Source organism: Pipistrellus hanaki (genome assembly GCF_964339955.1).
Source record: "Pipistrellus hanaki genome assembly, chromosome: 19".
Classification (NCBI taxonomy): domain Eukaryota; kingdom Metazoa; phylum Chordata; class Mammalia; order Chiroptera; family Vespertilionidae; genus Pipistrellus; species Pipistrellus hanaki.
Genome location: NC_140521.1, coordinates 19,268,636 through 19,290,335, shown reverse-complemented (window position 1 = coordinate 19,290,335; position 21,700 = coordinate 19,268,636). Strand labels below are relative to the sequence as shown.

The 21,700-nt window shown below is 44.3% G+C and overlaps 1 protein-coding gene across 2 annotated transcripts in view; it reads left to right on the top strand.

Annotated features, from left to right (window-relative positions):
- Positions 1-14,399, top strand: part of MED13L (mediator complex subunit 13L) — a 246,117-nt gene extending 231,718 nt beyond the window's left edge. For both annotated transcript variants that reach the window (XM_084868238.1, XM_084868237.1), the window contains exons 26-31: positions 2,780-2,938; positions 4,482-4,658; positions 5,895-6,052; positions 8,623-8,784; positions 10,544-10,656; positions 11,598-14,399. In XM_084868238.1, coding sequence (XP_084724364.1) covers positions 2,780-2,938; positions 4,482-4,658; positions 5,895-6,052; positions 8,623-8,784; positions 10,544-10,656; positions 11,598-11,730 — 902 coding nt within the window. In that variant the 3' untranslated portion in view covers positions 11,731-14,399. The remainder of the gene's footprint in view (positions 1-2,779; positions 2,939-4,481; positions 4,659-5,894; positions 6,053-8,622; positions 8,785-10,543; positions 10,657-11,597) is intronic.
- The last annotated feature ends 7,301 nt before the right edge of the window (positions 14,400-21,700 follow it).

Here is a 21,700-nt window from a genome sequence, read left to right as displayed (position 1 = left end):
CACAACTGCCCTCCCCTGCTTGCCTGATCTTGCCCCCAACTGCCCTCCCTTGCTGGCCAATTTGGTTCTGATTGGTCAGTTTCAATGCCAGTCAGCATCAAAAGCTCTGCCTCTTAGGCAGCCATTGGCTCCCCACAGCACCCAGATTTGGTTCTGATTGGTCAGTTTCTATTCTAGTCAGCATTAAAAGCTCTGCCTTCTAGGCAACCATTGATTCTTCACCCACATTTGGTTATGATTGGTCGGTTCCTATGCCAGACAGTGTCTCTGGGCCTCTCAATGGGGCCTGATCAGAAAGGTGGGGCTAATCAGCAGCCCCAAATGGAGGCATGGCTGCTGACCAGACTGGGAGACAAAGAGAGGGGCAAGTGTGGATCAAAAGCTGCTTCAGAAGCAATGGATCAGTCCCTGTTTCTCTCTTCAGGCCTCTCTCTGGCCCTGATTCGCACCCCCCTCGGCAGTCAGTGCTGGGATACCGAGACTGACTTCTGGTTGGTTGAGCCTCAGTCGTTAACAACCCAGGGTTTTTATATATTACGATACCAACTGCTTATTATTTCTTGCAAATATAACAGTCACAAAGTACTGAAAGTAACTAACATAACACAGTTGATCACTAGCAGCTGTCTGCCAGGCCTTAAGCCCAGCTCTTTTACTAAACTAGTGCAGCTACTTGTACAGTTTTAAAAGCCTAGATTTCATTTAAAAGCCTTACTAATTAATGACACATTTATAAAAAGTTCAATGTATGCATAGAGATGGAAGTGGTTTCTTTCTAAGGTTGGCACAAAAGCAAAAAACAGGTGGTTTTGTGCTTGCAAGTCTATTAGAGCAGAAAAGCAAACTTTCTTTAGAAAGGGCCAGATAGTAAATATTTTGTATTTTACAAGCTAGCTGGTCACTGTTACAACTACTCAACTCTGCCATTGTAACTTCAGAGCAGCCATAGACAACACCTTAGTAAATCGGCAAGGTTGTGTTCCAATAAAACTTTATTTACAAAAGCTTGAGCAGGAATTGGCATTGGGACCATGGTTTGTTAACACTTGCACTAGGGTGCACATGTTATTTATTTATGAAACATTTTATTTCAGGGATTTCGCAAATAAGTGATACAGATATAACTTGCATTGTAGCAAGTGCCTGAGTGTGTTATTAGGGTATAACAGCAATTATACAAATATATAATATGTATTAAATGAGTTCTCTTAGGAACCCATTGTATATACATTGTTTTAGTAATAAATTACATTGCAGACTAATAGAAGATAGTACCATTTTCATTTTTTAAAGACTATCGTACTTATAATGAATCTGATATCAATAGCCTGGAGGCCTATTACATTAGGGGGTTCGTCATTTTATTTCTGTCAGAATTCCTATCTTCTCTTCTAGTCTGCCTTTTAGTCAATCTTATTTCTTAAAGGTTTTGAGCTACTCTTAACCCTAGGGGAAAGTTAGAATGTAATAGAGAAGAAGAGGGGATCCAGACGTAGCCTAGTCACTTAGTGTTTTGTGGAATTATTAGGCCATTGCCTGCCCTGTGTGATTTGTTAGAAGGCACACTCCTCCTGCCTCTGAGAGGGAAGGGTGTAAGTGTGACCGAGGGAAAATGTGTTTTCAAGGAATGAAGACACGGAGAAGAGCCCAGCACACAGGAAATCAGTTCACTGCCTTACGGGTCCTTCCTTCAGGGACCAGAGGCCTGCACGCATTGTTTCTGTGGGCAGAGTCAGCTGGAGCCTGTAGATGTCAGCCAGCTTGGTGAACTTCCGTTCTTTATCACCAGTGTGTTTGTGATAGAAATCCTTATACCACCTTTTCTTCTTACTTGATTTTTAAATACAAACCTTAATCTACTTTATTTTTCTGTGGTTTTAAAAAATACTGCTTTGTGTTCCTGGCCACTTTTTTTTCAGCCACTTCAGTTTGAGGTTTATTAGGAATATGAAATAGGAAAACTTTTCCTTTCACCTTCTCTTTCAGGAAAGAACTGCTTGTTTGAAAACATGTAGAGCTAGAGAAGCCTGCAGGAGTGGCATGTCATCAGTGGCATGTGACATGGCGGCAGGCGTGTGACCACGTACTTTTTATTTCCCAGAGTTAACATAACCCATAACAGCTCTCTGAGACGACATCATGCCATTTGTTTGGGGGCAATACACAAGTATTAGAAAGAAAATTTGTGCCAACTTTTAATCTGCATAATTATTGCAGCTTCATTTGGAGCACTTCCCTCACACCCATTGTTTGTTAGCGCTTTGGGGCTTTCTGAGAAAGGCTCCCCCTGCTGCTGCTGCTGCTGCTTCTGCTTGCCTTTCGCCTTTCATGGAAACAGCCAGCCTACAGCAAGTGGCAAACAAAACTGGTTGTCCCAATGGTCTTCACCTGTGAAGACAGTGCTGCTAGGGGCTGTGAAAGAGCCAGACCTGGAGGAGGAGGGGGAGGAGGAGGAGGGATAGAACAGACTGGTGGCCTCACCAGAGAGCTTCTGAAGGGTGTAAACTGACCTGGGTCTGTGCTGGAGGCTCACAGGCCATTTCAGTCGGAGCTGCAGTCTGCAGAATAGTGGGCCTTTGTTTCTTTGTTAATGAAGTGTCATAAAGGTCAAGCAACATGTTCTTTGTAGCAAGGAGAGGAACCTGTGGGAAGCCACTTCCCCAGAAGGCCCAATCCTGGAAATTCACTTACCAGGAAAAACTGGTAAAACACTCAAACCTCACAGCAACATGAATTCCTAAAGACTGCTTATACTAATAACTGTGCTACTTGGTTTTAGATTGGAGTATCCTCCTTGGAGAATGTTCACTGCAGACAATCAGTAAACGGCTCAAGGACATGTGCCGGATGTGTGGAATCTCTGCCACAGACTCTCCTTCTATCCTTAGTGCCTGCCTGGTTGCCATGGAGCCCCAGGGGTCCTTTGTAGTGATGCCAGGTAAAGCTCTTCTTGTCAGTTTAATTAATGACGCATCACATCAGTTCGTCCCTCAAACTTTAGTTCATAGACAAGTGCAGAATGTATCTGTATTGTTAAATTTTATAAGAGGAAATTGTACTTAAGGTTCAAAAATGGAAACCACTTGGTCTCTTCCCAGGGATGTAGTTTGTGATTTTCTTACCTTTGTTGTCCACACCTTGGAGAGAGCCTGCACTCTGGCTATGACTGAGAGGCCTTAGAGTCATGGCTGATTTCTACTGCCTGCCCCAGTTTGTTGTCAGGCTCACCCTCCAAAAGTGATTAACGGACACCAGCATGATACGTATTTGAATATCCTTTTAGAGATAGGTGTTTGACAGACTCTCTAAGCAGCCTCGAGAGAGCATACTCACAGTCTCTCTCACAAAGTTGTGGATGAATGGTGAGGCACATACGGGTAAAACATTTAGTTTAGTGCCTGGACCACAGTAAATTCTCAGCAAGTACCAGTACGTGGATAGCCAAAACATTGTGGCCAAAGAGTGTTTTTGGTATGTTTTTTAAAAATATATTTTTATTGATTTCAGAGAGGAAGGGAGATGGAGAGAGAGATAGAAACATCAATGCTGAGAATGATTGATTGGCTGCCTCCTGCACACCCCCTACTGGAGATGGTGCCTACAACCTGGGCATGTGCCCTGACCGGAAATCGAACCAGTGACCTCCTGGTTCATAGGTCGACAATCGACCACTGAGCCACAACGGCCAGGCTAGAGTGTTTTTGAGGTTTTTTTGTGTGTTGTTGTTGTTGTTTTAACAAATTAGCAATTAAGCTATTATAATTTTATGGCAAAGCAATTTTATACTTTTAAAACTGTTTTTACCACCCAGGTATTTTTTTCAATAAATGGGAGACCCTTTCCTCTCACTCCCTGTAAAGGTAAATAGTTTTGGGTGTGAGACTGGTGGCCTGCAGGGGCCTGCTCGATAGACCTTAGATGGATTGTTGCCTGCACCACTTGAGCAGATTACAAAACTTCATTTGTGCTCTGTCCTCATCACAAAATGGGGATAATATAATAGTTCTTACCTTGAGGTGGCCATGATGATTGAATGAGGTGACATGAATGAATAATGTAGCACAGAATCTGGGATGTAGTAAACATTTAATAAGTGTTAGTTATAATAATTATTAGTTAAATGGTACCATTTCTACAGAATTGTATCATTTAGGAGAATAGTATTTTACAATTTGTGAGCAACCACAGGACGAAGGGACGTGGGAGATTAATTTTTATAAATACGTCTTATATAAATAATTAAAACATATTTGGTAGACTCAGTCCAATTTTATCTTAACCTTTCCAATATGAAATGAGGCTTTAGTTATTGTAGCTATATGCTCTGAGTCAGTTTCTTAAAGATATTTAAACACTTGGGCTCAACTTTAAATGTGTGTTCATCATGGCTCCTACCTTTCCAGCTCAGGTCCTCATAAACACGTCCTTTCTGGAGTTGTTCACTCCTGCACAAAAGGAATTAATACTTTTTTTTTTTTAAGATGCTGTCACAATGGGCTCTGTTTTTGGCCGAAGCACTGCATTAAACATGCAGTCATCTCAGCTTAACACCCCTCAAGATGCTTCTTGTACACACATCTTGGTATTCCCGACATCTTCAACCATCCAAGTGGCTCCAGCCAACTATCCCAATGAAGATGGGTTTAGCCCCAACAATGGTGAGTGGGGACCATGTTTGCCTAGAACTTGGCTTCTTCCACAAGAGACAGAGCCAGAGTGTGGAGTCAGGGGGCTGCTGCAGGCGGGTCTGTGTTGGGATAACACATGAAGTTTGAAGAGGGGCTTATAAAGGTTGGAGAATCCGTTTGGTTTTTGAGATTTAATTGGTCTGCTCTGTTACCAATACCAAATAAATACTTTCCTCTTTTGAGGAATTCACTTCCTCTTGTTTTTCATGAAAGACCAAAAGTAGTATCTGCTTGGTAGCGTACTGTATGTGGGTATTACTCTTTCAATAAATATTTCTTGATCTGAATTGAAAGTAGGAGGACTAGGCCATGTGATGATAGCAACTGCCTTTAGCTAATCACTGTGAGTAGGATTTGTTCAAAAACAACTTTGTACTTGATTATTCTTAATAGGGTTTTTTTTAATTCAATATATTAAGGCATTCATTAAGAAATGGTTATTTATAACTATAAATGCTCAATATTATGCAGCTATTTGCATTTTTTTAAAGAGTTTTTTTACAGCTACCAGCATTTACTCCTGTTAAAGGGGGAAGGTAAAAGGACACCACACTATATATGGACCCTATATACCATATGTAGTGTGAGCACAATGTGATAACAAAGAGGAGAAAAAGAATCATAGCACCAGTGTTCACGGTGATTGGGTTACGGGCGGTGGTTATCCTCTTTGTACTTTTCTTTCCAAATTTTCTGCTGTGAGAGTACCTCACTTTTATAATATGGGAGAGGATTTCTTAATGAAAATGTGTGCTTTGATCTGCTTGTGGAATAGGCCTCCAGTTTCAGGGTGAGTTCACACCTATTAACATGCATTCATTCAGCCTTAGGATTTAGAGGCTAATGGGCTGCATAGATGGAGTCTGTTGTTTTCTTAGGTGGTGTCAATGTTTACTTTGTTTAAAAATTAAATTGCTTCTTTAGTTGTTTTGCCACCTTTTTATGTGCTTTTGGAGTCTATATAGAATGTGGAGTTTTATTTTATGTTCTTTATTTCTTCATTCAATTAATACTCACATTAGGATATCACGGAGAGGGTGCAAAGTGAAAGAATAATTTGCAGCACCTTGCACTCAGTACACACACATTAAATCTTACACCTGCCTGTAATAATCATAGCTCCCCCAAAAGAGTGTATTGTTTAATTGGGGATGTGGATCATTTTCTAAATTTTTGTGCTTTTTTTTTTTTCTCCCTTTCCTCTAGATGACATGTTTGTTGACCTACCATTCCCAGATGATATGGACAATGACATTGGCATATTAATTACTGGGAACCTCCATTCCTCCCCCAACTCCTCCCCTGTCCCTTCCCCCGGCTCTCCTTCTGGAATCGGCGTGGGGTCTCACTTCCAGCACAGCCGGGTAAGGATGCTGGGAAGCGGGCTGTGTAAAACCATCTCAGTCTGTGGAACATAGCCTAGAGGCCTAGCCAACTTTTTACTCCAGGCACCTTCCTTCTCACTGGTCTGGGTCCTTGGTACAAGAGAAATAAATGGGAAAGTGATGCTGTAGTTGTTCCATTTCAATTAAAAGCGGGAATTTGAAAGAAGTATATTATTCCTGATAAATAGTTTTCAGAAGAATAGTCTTATTAATGCCGGAAGAATTATGTGCAATCACTGTTTTCTTAACAAAAGTTAGTTTTGGTTACTTGCTGCTTCTCAGTTATTTTTAATTTTTGCCCAGAAAGGGTTTTTTTTTAGAGACTAGGTCAATAGTCCTGCTTATTTAAATGCAAAGTAACCATGTTAACGGAAGAGCACAGTGTGTATGGGTAATCATTCTGAAAGGAGCCTGACTCCTGTGTCAGTGCCGTGGCATGTGGTCCCATCTCTGCAGCCAGCCCGCAGGAGGCTGCCTTTGGAGAAGTGCTCAGGGTGATGCTAGAGTGTTAAGGAAAAATCCAGAGCTTACAAGTGCTTTCATCTTTAAATGTCATAGGGATATGGATTGTAGAGTCAAAGGCTCGGTCATTACTCATGCTTTGTTTAAATGCTTGAGAACTCACGCTTTATCACTGTATTGTACTTTTACTTAAAGTATTAAGAGACTGAGGGGTTAAGACACAGAAGAACTGCTATGTCTAATATATTACACTGGACAAGTATAGTAAGCAACCCTGCTCAACTCATTTAGACACAAAGGTGTACTGAGAGGACTTAGGTTTCTGTCCGGTGGGACTTTTATCACCAGCCCTGAGTTTAACCAAGAGAAAGAAGATTTGAAACCTAAGTCACAGCGCAGTGAAACCAGGGAAGTCCACTCCATGGCTGCCTGCCCCCAACTCCTCCTGGAAGGAGAGAATCTAAATGTCTTTATTTCCCCAGAAAGTCATTTCCCAGCTAATGACAGTTAGTTTCCTGGAGATTTTCGTGATAGGAACACCAATTTTACACTGCATAGTTTAAATGTAGGATTACTGTGAATTCTAGAGGCAAGTCAAGCATATCATCAGCCAAGAATGCATGCCCTGAAGATGGATAAATGTAGCTCTGAGTGACAGCTCTGTGGCTGACTAGCTCTGCGGCCCTGCGCAAGCTCCTTTTACCTTCTCTGCCTTAATTACCTTATCTGTGAATGGAGATGATACCACTGCCTCCGCTACTGATCGTTGTCATTCAGTTTATATATTAGTGTTGGTGATTGAATTGTGTTGTTAGTTTTAGAAGAAGCAGGTGTGCTGTATTTCTCTCTCTGTTGGAGCCCCCAACCCTAAATAAAGCCTTTCGCTGAAAGCCACAGGTAAACTGCACTGCTTTGAAGCTAGCTGGTCAGGTGGCCTTTCCCAGTCCACAGCACCTATAGCCAGTGACCCCTGAGAGGTGTTCAGCATTTCCTCTTTCTGAGCCATTAGAATTCTTCGATACCCAGTTAAGACATTACAACAGGGGAAAGAATTTGTTCAAGGTTGTAGTAAGTTTTTATCTTTAACCATCTCAGATATAATACAACTTGGTATAGTAGTTGGGAATTTTTCCCTTTTGAAACAGAAGGCTCATGAAAACAGATTACTTATTATTGCTTACATGAAAACTATACTAGTATTTCCATCTCTTGAAGCTAGCTGAAAGAATCAAAGGTGAGGAAATGCCAATTTCAGAAATGCACGGGAGTCTCTTACTGTCAGGAAAGGTGTGCTGACATTCACACAGGCTTCTCCAGAGCGGCTCACCCGCTGGCAGGTCGGCGGTGTCCCGCCCTGCAGGCAGTGGGGAAGGGCTGCGTGTCCGGGCAGTGTCCTGGACAGCACGTGGCCAGGTGCGCTCTGTATTTGGGGTTGGCTGCTGGCACATGAGAGTAGATACCTTTAGCTGTCAGAGATTTGCTCTCTGCAGTTCTTGTTTGATACCTAGTAATGCCACGCAACAGTTAACATTCTGCAGACAAGAAACCAAAGAAAAAAAATTCGCACTTGACTGATGTCATTGGTTTCGCTGGTACCTTCTGCCAAAGCAGTACTTTCCCTCAGATGCCTGTGTGCAGCAGACAGTGCCTCCCCTTTGGCCTTGCTCAGTTAGCTGGCATTTTGGGGTGCGATGCTGCCAGAAAGGGGATTGCTCCTCACAGTGTGCAGGGTGATCTGATAAAAGGGGTGAAGGTGGTCAAAGGTACAAACTTCCAGTTATAAAACAAATCAGTCACGGGACATGGTGACTAGGAATTAATAGGGTCACATGTTTGAAAGTTGCTAAGAAAGTAGATCTGAAGCCTTCTCATCAGAAGAAAAATGTTTTGTAACTATGTGTGGTGATGGATGTCAACCACTTACTGTGTGATCACTTTGCAATAGATATAAATATCCAAATATGAATTATGACATTATACACCTGAAGCTCATCTAAGTGTTATGTCAATGATATCTCAGTGTGCTTTTTAAGTTGATTCTAAGAGTGATGGTGACAAGTGCTGACCTGCGGGGGCTTGTTCTGTAGAGCCAGGGCGAGCGCCTTCTCTCCCGAGAGGCTCCGGAGGAGCTGAAGCAGCAGCCGCTGGCCCTGGGCTACTTCGTGTCAACTGCCAAAGCGGAGAACCTGCCCCAGTGGTTCTGGTCATCGTGTCCCCAGGCCCAGAACCAGTGTCCCCTCTTCCTGAAGGTTGGTTTGGTATCAGGTTTGAAGTTTGGGGGGAAGGGGAGGGGATGAGTAACTTTTGCTGAAGTTCAATTTTGGTTAGAAATTTCTGTCACCATGATCTTATTCTGTTCCCCGTTTCTCTCACATTCTACTTGCACTCTGAGGATATTTCAGTTACAGTTATAAGTGGAGAGTAGGATTTAGGCGATGAACCCAAAACCATGTCACAAAGAAATGAATTACATTAACCCAAGGAGGGACTCGGTGGGGCCCATAGGGTACCTCTAGGATGGACACGGGGTCTGTATCGTGTCTTTCTCCCGGTTCCCATTGTGCTGCATGGACATGACAGCTAGCTGTCCTTCCTCCCTGCCACGGGCTGTCTGCATTCATCAAAGGTTAAATACAAAAGAAATTCCACTTCCAGTTTGGATGAAGGAAACTGGAAAGAAATCCATTTCTCAGCCACAGGCTGGCAAAAACCCCAAGGTTTGACAACAGAACTCTGTTGCTGGGCTGTGGGAGAAGCCAGATTCTATGACCTACACATTTCTCTTTTGATGCTGCAGTCCCAATTCTAGAAATCTATTCAAAAGAAACTTTGGCAAAAACAAAAAGTGACATATGTAAAAGATTAGAAACAGCTGAAATATCCACCAGTAGGGGCTGGTTGAATAAACTATAGTAGTGGAATACTAGTTGTCCATAACAAATTGAGAAGTATTTTTATGTAATTATCTGTGGAGTATAGATTACTGTGCAGTAATGTATCACACACACACACACACACACACACACACACACACACACACATCTGGAATGTTAAAACCAAAAATAATTGAAGGAATTTTTTTCCCTAATGACTTTAACATATTATTATGAAATCAAAGAAGTTATATGAAAATTCATGTAATCTTTATTTTTGAATTAGAATTGTCAGTATGACCCTACATTTATTGTTTCCTCTCTAAAAATGTAAATACATATTTCAACTCTGTCTTCTGGAAGTCTTAGGAGCAATGACAACTTCGTAGCAATAAACACCTCTGTTGCCGTGACCATAGTTCCTGAATACCACTTGTCATTCAAAAGAACTAGAATACTTTGAAGAGGTGACTGATTCCAGATCTGAGACACCTTGTCATCCTTCAAAGCAAGGAACCCGCCCAAGATCATTAGAGTCCTATCAAAGGGACCCGGTGGGGGTTTCCATTGCCCAGGGATGATACCATTTGGTCATCAGAAAGAATGATGGCGGCACAGATGAAATAAGTCCATGGGCTCATAATGGTGCTGGAAAGCAAAACAGTTGCCAGTCACCTATTGAAGCTGCCAGAGCAGCAATTCATTAACCTAAAAATTGAAAAATAAAGAGAAAGGTTCCAGCAACTTTGTTGCCTCTCCTTTATATATTATATTTCTTAGCTGTTTAATAAATAAAACTGTGTTAAAACCATTAAGTTAAAAATGAATGGGGGAACTTTATAGTGGATGGAGCATGCTGGCACCTACTGAATCCAGTGACCACTTAAATTCAAGTGGGGCAGTAGAGTAAGACCTCGGGGGACACATGATGTAGTCATTGACAATGCCGGCTTTTATTTTCAACGTTAGGTTATGGAGGTATGTGGGCTCACCTTGGGGTTATTCAGCAGCTGAAAACTCACAGGCTCATAGATGCCCTGATTTAAGAGCACTTCCTTCTGGCGGGCCTGGGCGGGCCCTCTCTCTGCCCAGGGCCAGCTAGCCCAGGAAGGTCACTGTCTCTGTTCCTCCGCAGGCGTCACTGCATCACCACATCTCTGTAGCACAGACGGACGAACTTCTTCCCACCCGCAACTCCCAGTGGGTTCCACATCCTCTCGACTCCAAAACCACATCTGATGTTCTGAGGTGGGTGCAGCCCCAGGCAATACCGGCACCTTTGAAGTTATTTCCTTTGCTCTTGGTTTTCCCAGGGCTTTCACTGAGGTGCGGGGTTTGGGGAAGAGATGCCGCCTTGTGCAGTGGCGCACGGCGCCAGCCTGAGCCAGGCCGCAGGGCAGACAGGGCCGTGGCTTGTTAAGTGGGACAGTGGCTGCAGGTGCCGCTGGCACTGGTGCCTGCTCAGCGGAGGTGTTTCATGGTGACAGAGAGGTCAGAGTGAAGGGTGGGTAGTTAGAAGGCAGTCTGGAACTTAAAGCAAACATCTTTAGCCTCTCATATCAATTTTATAAGTGCAGTTAATTATAACATAAATTCCATAGTTGGGAATGCCTCTCAGAAGCGTGTACAAAGTTTCTTGCATTTTAAGAGGCCATAAGCATTCTTCATGTATGTTGAGAAAATATACAAGCTTTTTCTAATGTTTTTGGATTCTTAAATGATTTGGGAATTACAGTTCAGCAAGATCTGGCTCATGATGATTTAGGCTTCCCTCACCTCGTGGGCCACATATCTAATGAAAACTTTTCTAGTAGCCACATTAAATAATTTTAAAAAATGAGTAAGGTTACCTTTAGTGGCAAATTCATCAATTATATAAAAAATATATTAGGATTAACATAAAATATTTCAGCTCTCTGCATTTTTTAATTAGTATAAAGATATTCAGGAGCTATTTTACATGCTTTTTAAATGCCAAGTCTTTACAAAGCAGGGCCCTTTTATGCTTACAGCGTATGTGAGTTCCCGGGTGGCCAGTGGCTGCCCCTGAGACTGGCAGGTCGAGAAGGAAGAGGGCCCGTAAAAGGCAGGAACACAGTAGGGCCTGGGCAGTTCAGGGGGGATGCTAGCATGTGCGATCCCCTCGCCTCCTGTCCCCTCGCACCCTGACCCGAGTCTTCTCTCCGCAGGTTTGTTCTGGAGCAGTACAACGCTCTGTCCTGGCTCACGTGCAATCCGGCCACCCAGGACCGCACCTCCTGCCTTCCCGTCCACTTTGTGGTGCTCACTCAGTTGTACAATGCCATCATGAATATACTCTAACGGAATAGCACTTGTCCTCGGCTCGGTTCCTTCTCCTGCAGCCTCGGTCCCGGAGCTGCTGCCCTCTGCAGGTGCCCGCCCACTTCCGAGACCACGCACAGGCTGCACTGTGACTCCGCAGGCACAGGCTGCCCCCGCAGAGCTCCTCTCAGAGTGACTCACGGACCCTTCCTCACGGACTGGAAACGTCCACGGCAGGACGCCAGCCGGGCTGTGGCGTGGGCGCCGGACCCCTGGCTCCCGGGAAGTCCCGGCTGGCGGCGGTTTTAGGAGGAAACAGAAGAGACGGTATCCTTTTGCACACAAGAGCCTGTGTTTCAGTCTCTGTCTAAACTAAGGGTAGGTCAGCCCTTTGGATGAAATCCTCTGGTTGTTGGTGTTTGGCCTGTGGGTTACCTGAACTCCATATTCTAGGACTTCTTCCAAATGAGAACCAGCTCAAGTTCATGATCTCACCGTGGGCTTCTCTCCCTGGTGCGCCCGTCGTGAGGGCGAGTGCTGTGGCTCACTCCACACCTGTGCGTAGATGCAGACGTCTGGAGACATCTTCATTCTGTTTATTTATTTTAAATTGTTTGGTCATAGGGTTTTTGTGACTTTTAATTTTTTTTTTTTTTTTTTTTTTTTTTTTTTTTTTTTTAATTTGCGAGCACCAGGTACAGTAGCTGAAACCCAACTCAGACCCACCATAGGATTCTTTGACTGCATACCTCTGTCCTAAGAACCAGAGCAGGAGTGGAAACAAATTGGGGAGATGTGCATAAAAAGGAATAGCTTTCCAGCCACCCAGCAGCAGGCTTTGCTAAGAACAAATTGGGTGAGCATTCTGCCTGTTCCTTGTGAAAGTGGCCAGCGTTCCGTGAAGGGTAACACTTTATACCGAAGGCAGTCAAGCCCAACCTAGAGCCATGGAGCACGCCCCTCCCTTAGTTTTATATAGTCGCCAGGGGGATATATTTTCTAGTGAATTCTTATTGAAAGCCAGGTCTCTCCTCTCATTAGGTCAAAGGGGACTCATGTACATACTGCAATGGAAAGTGTTTGCTCATAAAATCAGTTACAAATATGGTGAATCTTTTCTGGACCATAGTAATATTATTTCAAAGAAATATTACATCTTAACCATTAAATTAGTACTTGAAGTTGAGCCTTCGTGGTGGGACTTTTTTAAAAAAATGCCTTTTTAAAGCATTAGTGGCTAATGGAAGAGTTTTATGACTCCTCATTCCAGGCCCGAGAGGGTTGTCTCTTAAGATTCCGTCCAGCCCTCGCTGGGCGTGTTGTCAGGCGGAGTGGGGGCTGGCCCGCGGCGAGCCGCGTTCACCAGGCCTGGGGCGCTAGCCGTCTGTGCAGAGAACCTGCAAACTACGGACGTTCTTCCAAGAGACTGCCATGTCCTGGTTGTTGACAGAAAGGAAAATGTAATAACAATAGGATTTTGTAAAAGTATTTTTCTTGAAATAATCTAACGTTTAAAACATTATATTAAAAAAAAAAGTGTGGTGGGAATGTGAAAGCAGAGAAATAACTTGTAAATGGATAATTTTGTTCTCTGTTCCACCAATTGAGGGGGGGTTGACTTTCGCAATGTATAGGTTTAAAAAAATCTGATATATCAAAACCATTTGTATCTAATGTGTACAGTGTAAAATTGACTTTAAAAATATTGCAGTGCTATTTTTTCTTAATCAGAAAGGAAAAATTCTCAAGGCCTTTTGAAGAGCATAAGATGATGAAGATTGTAAACTTGTATAAAATTATCTTGGTGAGAAGACAAATTGTAAAGTAGTTATTTGTAATCTTTTACCACTTTGGGGTTGCTTTTTTTTCCAGAATTCATCAGAACTTTGAATTTTTTTTTTTTAAATGGGCTGTTTTTAATGCAGGGGCTTTTCTTCCCTAGAAACCCAATTCTAAGCAAAAATAAAAGAAAAAGAAAAAAAACCAAAAAACCCTACAAAAATTAAAAAAAAAAAAAAAAAAAAAGGCAGCAAAGGGTAGATTTCATCTGGTGTCTTTTATTTAAGTTTTTTAAGTTAAGAAAAGCTGGTGACATATTTATACGTTTTTGTGCAAAAATAAATGAATGGCAATAGATTTTAAAAAATCTTATTATGTACTTCTGTGTGAAAGTCTGTATAATATTTCCCTTAAATATGCATTATTTTACTTGTGAGTTTTTTACTGAATTAATCTGAAATGTACAAGCCCTGGATTTGCTACAGAGTGAGAAGTTATTTTATTTTTTTTTAATTTTTAATTTTGGCAATCCTGCAGAAATCAGAACTCTTACTATGGTTTGAACTAAAAAGGGGACTCGGGCGGGAGGGGGGTGTCCAGCATGCCTGTATGTATATCTCAGAGCCTTTTTTAAATGTAAAAGCTGTACATTTCTGGGAAGTTCTGAATTTTTTTTTTCTCTTTTCCTTCAAGCATTTTGCAGTGAGCTTCTTTTATATATAGCAAACAATTTGAAAGAATACAAAAATATGTGAAGTTCATTGAAAAAACCCTGCAGTATAGCGCTGGTACAGTACACTAAAAGACTTTGATAAAAGAAACAATACTAAAAGGCCTCCATTTTAAATGTCATTCATATATACCTTGTGAATGAGAGCTATATACTTTTACACACTTTTTTAGAGGAATAAATTATTGAATTACTGAGACTTTGAGTGGCTTTTTCCCCCCCCCTCCCATCCTGCCTTTGAAATAAGGACGATTAATACCTCCCCAGAAGGTGTCTGTTACGGACCGGACAGTCCTCGCGAGGAGCCCGGATGTAGATGTGTACCGCTCCCATTACTCCCCCGTCCCCCCCAGCGCTGTTCCCAGACTGTGTTCTCATTCTCCAAGGGCAAGTTCACGCTTGGAAGTTTCAGTGTGCACACACACACTCATACACACACAAACTCACACATACACACTCATACACATACACACACACTCACACACTCATATACACACACACACATACACTCATACACACACACACACACACACATACACACACACTCATACACACACACACACACTCATACATACACACACACACACACACACACACTCATACACACACACACACACACCACTGTATAGGAGCCCCGGTGGTTAGTTCTTCAGCTGTTGGGAGTGGGTCGTGTTTAACAGTGTTCTAACTCTAGGCTGTGGTCAATCCTAGAACAAACTACAAGTCCATAATTCGACCGTTCTCTCGGCAGCCCCAGCCAGTTTCTTCTTGCTTTTCCTTAGAGATAGCAGACACAGCTCCCCTTCCTGTTCCAGGGCCACCGGCTGGTGAGGCCCTGTGCTGTGGGCCACACCACCGGGCAGGAGAGCCCACCGAGGAGGGAGAGCGCGTGCTCCAGCGGCCCAGGACCTGGGAGCGCTTACCGTCAGAATCAGGATGAGCGAAGGCGCTGCTGTTGGCCTCCCCCCATCTGCTTAGAAATGAACATTGCTCCGAATCTGAGGTTGCCTGAGTCTAGAGCTAAAGCTGTTGAGACCACTCAGCTTCAGTTTGGTCCCCACACGGGGATGAAGATGGGGCCCTGGGAAAAGCTTTGCCAGCCACAAGGCGCTGTCCCTGCTGGCCTCCGCTGTGCCGGCGAGGAGGCTGAGAGGAGGGAGGCCCCATTCAAATCAAAGAGGAAATTGTCTCTGCCTCACCGGCACCTCTCCACGGTGCCAGAAGCATCAGAGAACTCGGTGTGTCGCTAAGGGAATCCAGCACGCTTCCTGCTCCTGTGTCAGCCCCGGGACCCCTGCGACCCTGGAAAGTCAGCACTGGGCGGCGTTTCCACAAGCATCCGTTAGGTGGTGCATGCTCCGCTGGGGAATCGGTGGGTCTTTATCCAACCATCAGTGCGTGTCGGTTTTATTCCAACTAGGAATTCTGCTTTCGCATCCACTGCCGGCGGTACCCATTGGGCAACAGCGGCTGACTCTGAGGTGGGGGAGATTGTGTGGAATGCATTTAAACACTCTGCAAAGTGGATGCCGCCAAGTCTGACGTGGTCCTCAGGAGCCGTAAAGCCGTTAGCCATTGGCCTTGCTCGGATTCTGCTAAACCCCAAGCCACCGCCCAAGGATGCCAGGACCGGGGATGCTCCTGCCGCCCGGGTGGTCCTGCGCCCGGGCTTCGTTCCTGCTGGCCTCCACCAGCCGGTGAAGACCTTCATAGCAAGTGCAGTTGGCCCATGGGAGTTTTTAAAGGCAGAGTTCGTAGAAGGGACGCACTGCCCAAGCGTGAGCTGCGTACTGCAAGCTGTCCCTGCTGCTGGCCATTCCGACAAGCAGGCCGTTCTATAGAGGAGACGTCACCTCGCCATCTCCGCGCGCCGAAGCCCTGGCGAGGCCCGGTCTGAGCCCATTACCGTGTTCTCTCGGTGTTAAACGGTTCGCTCGCTAATATCCCCTTGACGTAGAGGTCACTTTGTAATTATTTCATGTCGTCCATACCTAATGAGGCGTCATTAGAACATCCCGTTGTGCCTGGTAATTAACGGCGATTTCGTGGTTGTAACCGTTGCCCTGGGCGCCGCACTCCACCTGGAACCGGATCCATCAGTCTCACCGCTCCCCCTGGAATGCTCAGGTCAGGCTCCGAGAAGATGCTGTGACACTTACTGCTCCTGGCTGGAGCGCCACAGGCATGGGGCCGGCCGGTGAGAAATAGGCTTGGGGAGGAAGCAAGCTGGGTCCCCAGGAAAGAGCTTGGATCAGACTAACGGATTGACTTTTCTCCAGAAAAAAAGGCTCTTTCCTCGAGGAGCATTAGTTAGCAGGTGTGACCCTGGGTCGAGCTCCCTTTTTTTTTTTTTTTTTTTTTTAAAAAAAAAACAAGCAGGGATGTGAGACAAGCACAGGTTTTCTCTTAATGTCCAAAACGGGCATTTGTTCATTTATAGGCGCCCAAGCAAGTCTGTCACAGAGAGAGCTTAAAATGACCCAGGACTCGGAACAGGCCGGCTCGCAGGTCAGGCTTGTTCGATCTTCCTGCTGAATGAAGTGCAGCCTCAGAGGCCAACACGAGCAGATGTTTGCTAGCTGTGGTCGGCAAACCGCAGCTCACTAGTCCCATGCGGCTCTTTGGCCCCTTGAGTTTTTAACAAAGGCGAGTTTAGGAGTACCCTAATTAAGTTAATAACAATGTACCTACCTATATAATTTAAGTTTTAAAAATTTGGCTCTCAAAAGAAATTTTAATCGTCGTACTGTTGATATTTGGCTCTGTTGACTAATGAGTTTGCCGACCACTGTGCTAGGGGAAAGGAGAATCCGTTTAGTCCTGGTCTCACTTAATTTCAGCCCGAATGCTTTCAATGAGCACTTACAGTGAGCTCCTCCTATTTAAATCTTACTTTGCTCACTGAGAGGGCTCGATGTTGATCTTGCATGCAGCATTCCCTTAAATAATTTCCTGTCAGCTTCCTTATAATTTTGAGCATGTGATTTTGAATTGGTGAGGAGATAATGTTTACATAGTTATACCTGCACACACCCATTTCCCCCTGTTATTATCTGTGAATCCTCACCTGAGAGAAAAGGAGAAGCATTGATTGGTTGCCTTCCATAAGCTCCCTTCAGTGGGGCTGGAACCTGCAACACGGTCATGTGCCCTGACCGGGAGTTGAACCAGCAACCTGTTGGTGCTCAGAGGATGTCCAAAACCCTGAGCCACTCTGGCCACGCCCTGCTACTTACGTCGCCGCAAGGCTTAGGACGTTCTCTCCCTTACTAGCTCTAGGGATCAATGTCACATTTGTTCACAAGATAAACCAATGACCTCCCAGCCATTTTCTGTGACTCATGAGAGTTCACCTGACAAGACAGACAGGGGTGTTATATTGAGCTGTCTATGCGCTGGGCCCAGAGTGGCCTGAGTTGTTGAACACAGACCATTGAAAGAATAGAATGCAAAAAATAAATAAATAAATAAAATAGAATGCACCTCAAAAATCTGAAGTAATTTGCCAGCAAATCTATCGCATCCCTTGGAGAGAGCAGAAAATGCATATTTTTTATTTTTAGAAAATACAGGAATGTTGTGGTTGTTGATGTAGATTTTCGATTTTGTCAACTTGGGTCATGTAGATTTTTCTTCATGGGAGGTTTAGTTTTACCAACATATGGCTCTGGGTTTTGTGCAGAGTATGTGTTCCCCGAATTCTGAAACCGTGGTTTTTGGAAATCTATGGTCTTCCTCATTTCTTACAACACTTATGCCGTTTTTTTTCTTGAAGTTTTCTTTTGTTAGCAGTTTGCTGGTTCTCTGTTTTGTTTGATTTTTTCCAAAGAAACACTTCACGGATTGAACAGTTCTGGTGTTTTTATCCTGGCCTGTATCCAGTGTTCTTTTTCCCAGTTTCCTTGAGGTTTTGTTTCATTTTCCTTGAATCTTAATTGCCTGCTTAGTTCATTTATTTTCACTTTAGACGATCAGGCATTGGTAGCCTGGGGCTTCCGGACCCCAGTGGCCCTCCTCAGAGTCTACGCAAAAGGCTTTCTGTCTGAGCGTTTTCCAGGGAGAAGGGCCTGGTGTGTCAGGTGCTCAGAGGTGTATGTTAAAGTTGGCTGCATCCTGAGAATTTTGATGTTTAAGTTTTGTTTTAGACTCTTAGTCCTTTCTTTAAAAAATAAATAAGGGAAAGTTCTCTCTGGATTTAAAGTCTTTCCATATATATATATATAGTGTGTGTGTGTTTACTACAGTGTCATCTGGCAGTAACTGCTTTTTGCAAACCACTCTGAAACTTTCCGAACAAGGTGTGTTCTATTTCTTAGTCAGGGCTGCCCAATAGAAATACAACGTGAGCCATAAAGTAGCCACATTCAAAAAGTTAAAAACAGGTGAAATTAATTTTCATAATACATTTTTAGCTAATCCTATACACTGAGTGGCCAGATTATTATGATCTGTGAATACATCATAATCTAATCACTCAGTGTATATCCTATATAATAAAAGGCTAATAGGCAAATTGTCCCCTCGACCAGGAGTTCAAATAGCAGACAGACTGGCCAACTGTCCATGTTCCCTCCCCCTGGCCACACACACACACACACACACACACACACACTGAGTGGCCAGATTATTATGTGTTCAGAGATCATAATAATCTGGCCACTCGGTGTATATCCAAATTCTTATTAAATAAATCAGCATGAAATAATATAAAAATGAGATGTTTAGCACTCTTATTTTTACAATAAGTCCTTAAAATCCAGTATTGATTTTATGTTTATAGCACATCTAAATATGGATGCTAAATTTTCAATGGTTAAAGCAAAATGTAGTTCTGCCAAAACCATCCAGTCGCATGTCACAGAAAAGGCTTCAGCTTTTCAATTTTGAGTTAAAATGAAATAAAATTTTGAAATTAGTTCTTCAGCCATGCTCACCACATCTCAAAGCAGACACAGCTCTCCTGTTGCACGGGGCAATCTTAGGGTTACTCTGAAAGCAATTAATTCTGCTTTGACTATATATTCCACATTTCCTATCTCCTAAGCCCCCCTGTGGACCCCAAGCTCTGTCACAGGCTGACAGCAGGAGCTGAAACTCCCCACTGCAACTGCGGGTCACCCTGTCTTCGTTGGTGCTGCATCATGGGTGCATAACGGTTTCTGTTACGTCTCTGTGATACGATTTCTCTCTGTGAACTGACCCTCTACTCTGCCTAATGCTTTCAGCTTCCAGTCATCCTTTGATTAATTTTACCACCCACTTCCTCTTACTAGAATTCCTGCCTTCTCCCTCTGGCCCACCGTTTATTTTCACCCTCTGTCATTCTGTGTTAGGTGTTCTTTATACGAGTTGTTGCTTTTTAGTTTTTGACAGAATCATAATTTCATGTCAGTAGGGTAACTTTCGCCTTTTGCATTTCCTGTTCGGTGTTGCACTTGGACGTGCCAGCCAATTCTTACAAATGCCCAGGCACATTGATCTGCTTCCTCTTTTCAGTTTTGCCTTTGGTGTCTGGGCTCTGCCGTGTGTGCATTTATCTTCTAAAGCATTTTGGAAAGAGACCTTTCCTTTTGAATTCCAGTAGTGGTAACCTTAAAACGGCCCGCAAACCCCACGCCCCTTTGGTTTCATGTGTGCCCATTCTTTAAACAAACAAACAAACAAACAAACAAACAAGCAAAACTCTCATAGCCCCGCCAGCGTGGCTTGGGGGTTGAGCATCGACCAATGAACCAGGAGGTCAGGGTTTGATTCCCGGTCAGGGCATATGCCCGGGTTGTGGGGTGTGAGGAAGGCAGCTCATCAATGATTGTCTCTCATCGTTGTTTCTTTCTCTCTATCCCTCTTCCTTCCTCTCTGGAAAAACAAACAAACAAAAAACCCCTCTCATGCCTACTAGTCCAAGTCCATTCCCATTCTCTCCTGACATCATGGCTGTGACCTCTGCCTGTGTTCATTCCCCAGGCCCGGAAGAATCTCTTTGGGGAGCCAAATTTTTTAAACTTAAACTTCTTCTAGTGCCACTTCTTCAAAATAGACTCGCCCAGGCCGTGGTATTTTGTGGAAGAGCCACACTCAAGGGGCCAAAGAGCCGCATGTGGCTTGCGAGCCACAAGTTGCCGACCACTGGGCTAGTCTGAGGTGTTCCCATGGTTAAGCTGAGGTTATCCATTTGGGGCTGAGAATCCTACGGAAGTGAGGGACCCTTCCCTGTGCAGTACGTGCAGGAGCCCACCATGGCCCTCTGTCTGGTGTAGGTGACATCCACCTTGGTCGCTTGGTTCAGGTGTGACTTCTAGGTTTCCCCACTGCCAAGTCACTACTCCCCAGTGCGTTCTACAAAGCACCTCAAGCGGGCCTATCTTTGTTATGTCCCAAATTGTCCACCAGGGGGCGACCTTCGCCAACGTATCTTTATGGGCCAAAGTCCTGGGTTTTGAAAGAAAGAAGCCAAGGCTGTGGGAGGGGCAGGTCAGGAGCGCTGTCTGAGTCCACTCTCCCAGGGAGCCCTGGCCTGGGGGAACAGCCCCAGGGGACAGACCCCAGGCTGGGCTTCGGGGCCAGATATGGGGGTGATTTTGAAAAGCAATCCGGCTCTTACTTGGCGAATGTATAGTGTGTCCCGGAGTGAGCAGAGACTGGGCAGCTGTCCTGGGGATGGTGTGTGTGTGTGTGTGTGTGTGTGGGGGGGGGGGGGTGGGGGGGGGGGGGGATGGGGATGGTTAATGCTGTTGTTTTCAATACCTGGACAGCCAGTTAGAAATTAAGAAGCCAGCCCTGGCCGGCTTGGCTCAGTGGATATAGAGCATTGGCCTGCAGACTGAAGGGTCCCAAGTTCGATTCCAGCCAAGGGCACATGCCTGGGTTGCAGGCTCGATCCCCAGTGGGGAGCGTGCAGGAGGCAGCCAATCAATGATTGTCTCTCATCATCGATGTTTCTATCTCTCCTTCTCCCTTCCTCTCTGAAATCAATGGAGAATTATAAATAAATTAATTAATTAGTAATAAAATTAGCTTGTATAATTTATTTTGAAAAAAGACAGAAAGAAATTAAGAAGCCAAAGCCTATGTCCTTCCTTCTGTCCCCACCGCCACCCCCCACCCCACCCCCAGGCCCAGGCAGGAAGGACCCCCAGTATGAACAGCGGCTCCTGCAGCCATGAGACTCAGGCTTGGCCCAGACCCCAGGGCAGAGGGGACCCCCCCCCACCCCCCCGTGGAACTAAAACCTAGGTCAGCATAACGTTTAGAACCAGCCTCGGCTGCCGCGGGCATGAGGGGACCTCCTGGGTGAGGGTAATGTTTCCCCTCTGATTGGGGGGGATGTCACCTTTGACAACATCTAAGGAGCTTCACACTAAAGACGGGCGCGTTCTTTTACATTTTAATTCTTTTTTTTATTGAGTTAATTGGGGTGGTGCTCGCTTCGGCAACACATATACTAAAATTGGAGTTAATTGGGGTGATGTTGGTTAATAAAATCACACAGGTTTCCGTTCT